The sequence below is a fragment of the Simochromis diagramma genome, unplaced genomic scaffold (assembly GCF_900408965.1).
Source record: "Simochromis diagramma unplaced genomic scaffold, fSimDia1.1 OVJJ01000091.1, whole genome shotgun sequence".
Classification (NCBI taxonomy): domain Eukaryota; kingdom Metazoa; phylum Chordata; class Actinopteri; order Cichliformes; family Cichlidae; genus Simochromis; species Simochromis diagramma.
In genome coordinates this window covers 2,790,579-2,791,819 of record NW_024386901.1, presented here as the reverse complement: position 1 = coordinate 2,791,819, position 1,241 = coordinate 2,790,579, and the positions used below count along the sequence as shown (strand labels likewise).

General features: G+C 42.6%; 1 protein-coding gene across 1 annotated transcript in view; it reads left to right on the top strand.

The window, feature by feature from the left end:
* The first annotated feature begins 199 nt into the window (after positions 1-199).
* slc49a4 (solute carrier family 49 member 4) overlaps positions 200-1,241 on the top strand; it is a 44,273-nt gene continuing 43,231 nt past the window's right edge. The window contains exon 1 of the mRNA XM_040034797.1: positions 200-524. Within this exon, the coding sequence (XP_039890731.1) occupies positions 230-524 (295 nt within the window). The 5' untranslated portion in view covers positions 200-229. The remainder of the gene's footprint in view (positions 525-1,241) is intronic.

The window sequence follows — 1,241 nt, the reverse complement described above, 5'->3', positions numbered from 1 at the left end:
TTGTGATGCTACAAAACACCCGCTTACGCTAATTCACCAGACGAGCCGAAATGGCAGCTACATAGGAACAGTTTCCGAAACCTGCAACTATTTCCGGTTTGACATGCGCAGTTAAAGCAAACATTAGACGCTATCGGCTGTTTTTGTTTGTGTGGCCGAGGTAGTTTGTCGTTGCTGTACCGTCGTTAAAACCGGAATTTTTAACTAGCCTGACAAACGGGAGGTTAATATGGGTGCCGGTTCGAGCACCGAGGCCGAGAGGGAGCCGCTTCTTGTTCCTTCTTATGTGGAGACGAACACTAATCCGGTAAACAGCAGAGTGTATGGGAGAAGATGGCTGGTTCTGACCCTGTTTTCCCTGCTGGCACTGATGCAGGGAATGGTGTGGAACTTCTGGGGTCCCATACAGAACTCAGCCGCTCACGCTTACGGCTTTACCAAGTCTGACATCGCGATTTTGGTGCTGTGGGGCCCGGCTGGCTTCCTCCCTTGGTTGCTGTTTATGTGGTTAATGGATAAAAAAGGTGAGTTCTTTTAATATAGCACACTGTGTCATACCTCAACGATGATTGTGCCTGACCTGGTGATTTTTTTTTTTTTTTCACCCCACCAAGATCTACAGCGATGTAACTTAATGACGTATTTTGTTTTAGGTTTCGAAAATTTCTCTTATCATTAGTTTGACCCTATGCAATCGCAGAATATATTTACTCTGATAAAATGCAGTATTTAAGAGACCTTATAGTCTTCATTCAGTTTTTAAATGGGTTGTTTGTGCCCAGTAAGACACATAGATGAGTTGGAAACATGGGAGGTGGGGGGGAAAGTGCTTATATGGGACAAGCAAGTCTTAATTTACTTTTTAAAAAAATCTTTATTTTCAGGTTCAAAAGCCAATGCAAAAGCAGTATTTCTTGGAAAGAATGAAAGTAGCCCTCTTGCGTGTGCTTTACCAAACCAGTTCCTCTGCATCACCTGACTGTAGAAGTTTGTAATGACCACGCTGGTTGTCAGATGACAAAAACAGTAACAAGGCACTAACAACATGGACCAGACTGCTGGTCCATGCACAATCTTGCCAAGAAGTTGCATAACTCACCTTGTGATCACAATCACATTAACAATTAGGTGTTTTTGTTGCCTAATTTATTTGTAGGCAACTCGATAATGGTATCTGCTTCTTTCAGTAACTTGTTGTAAATTCTTCCTGGTGTAGATTCCACTCAGACCTTACAAAAAAC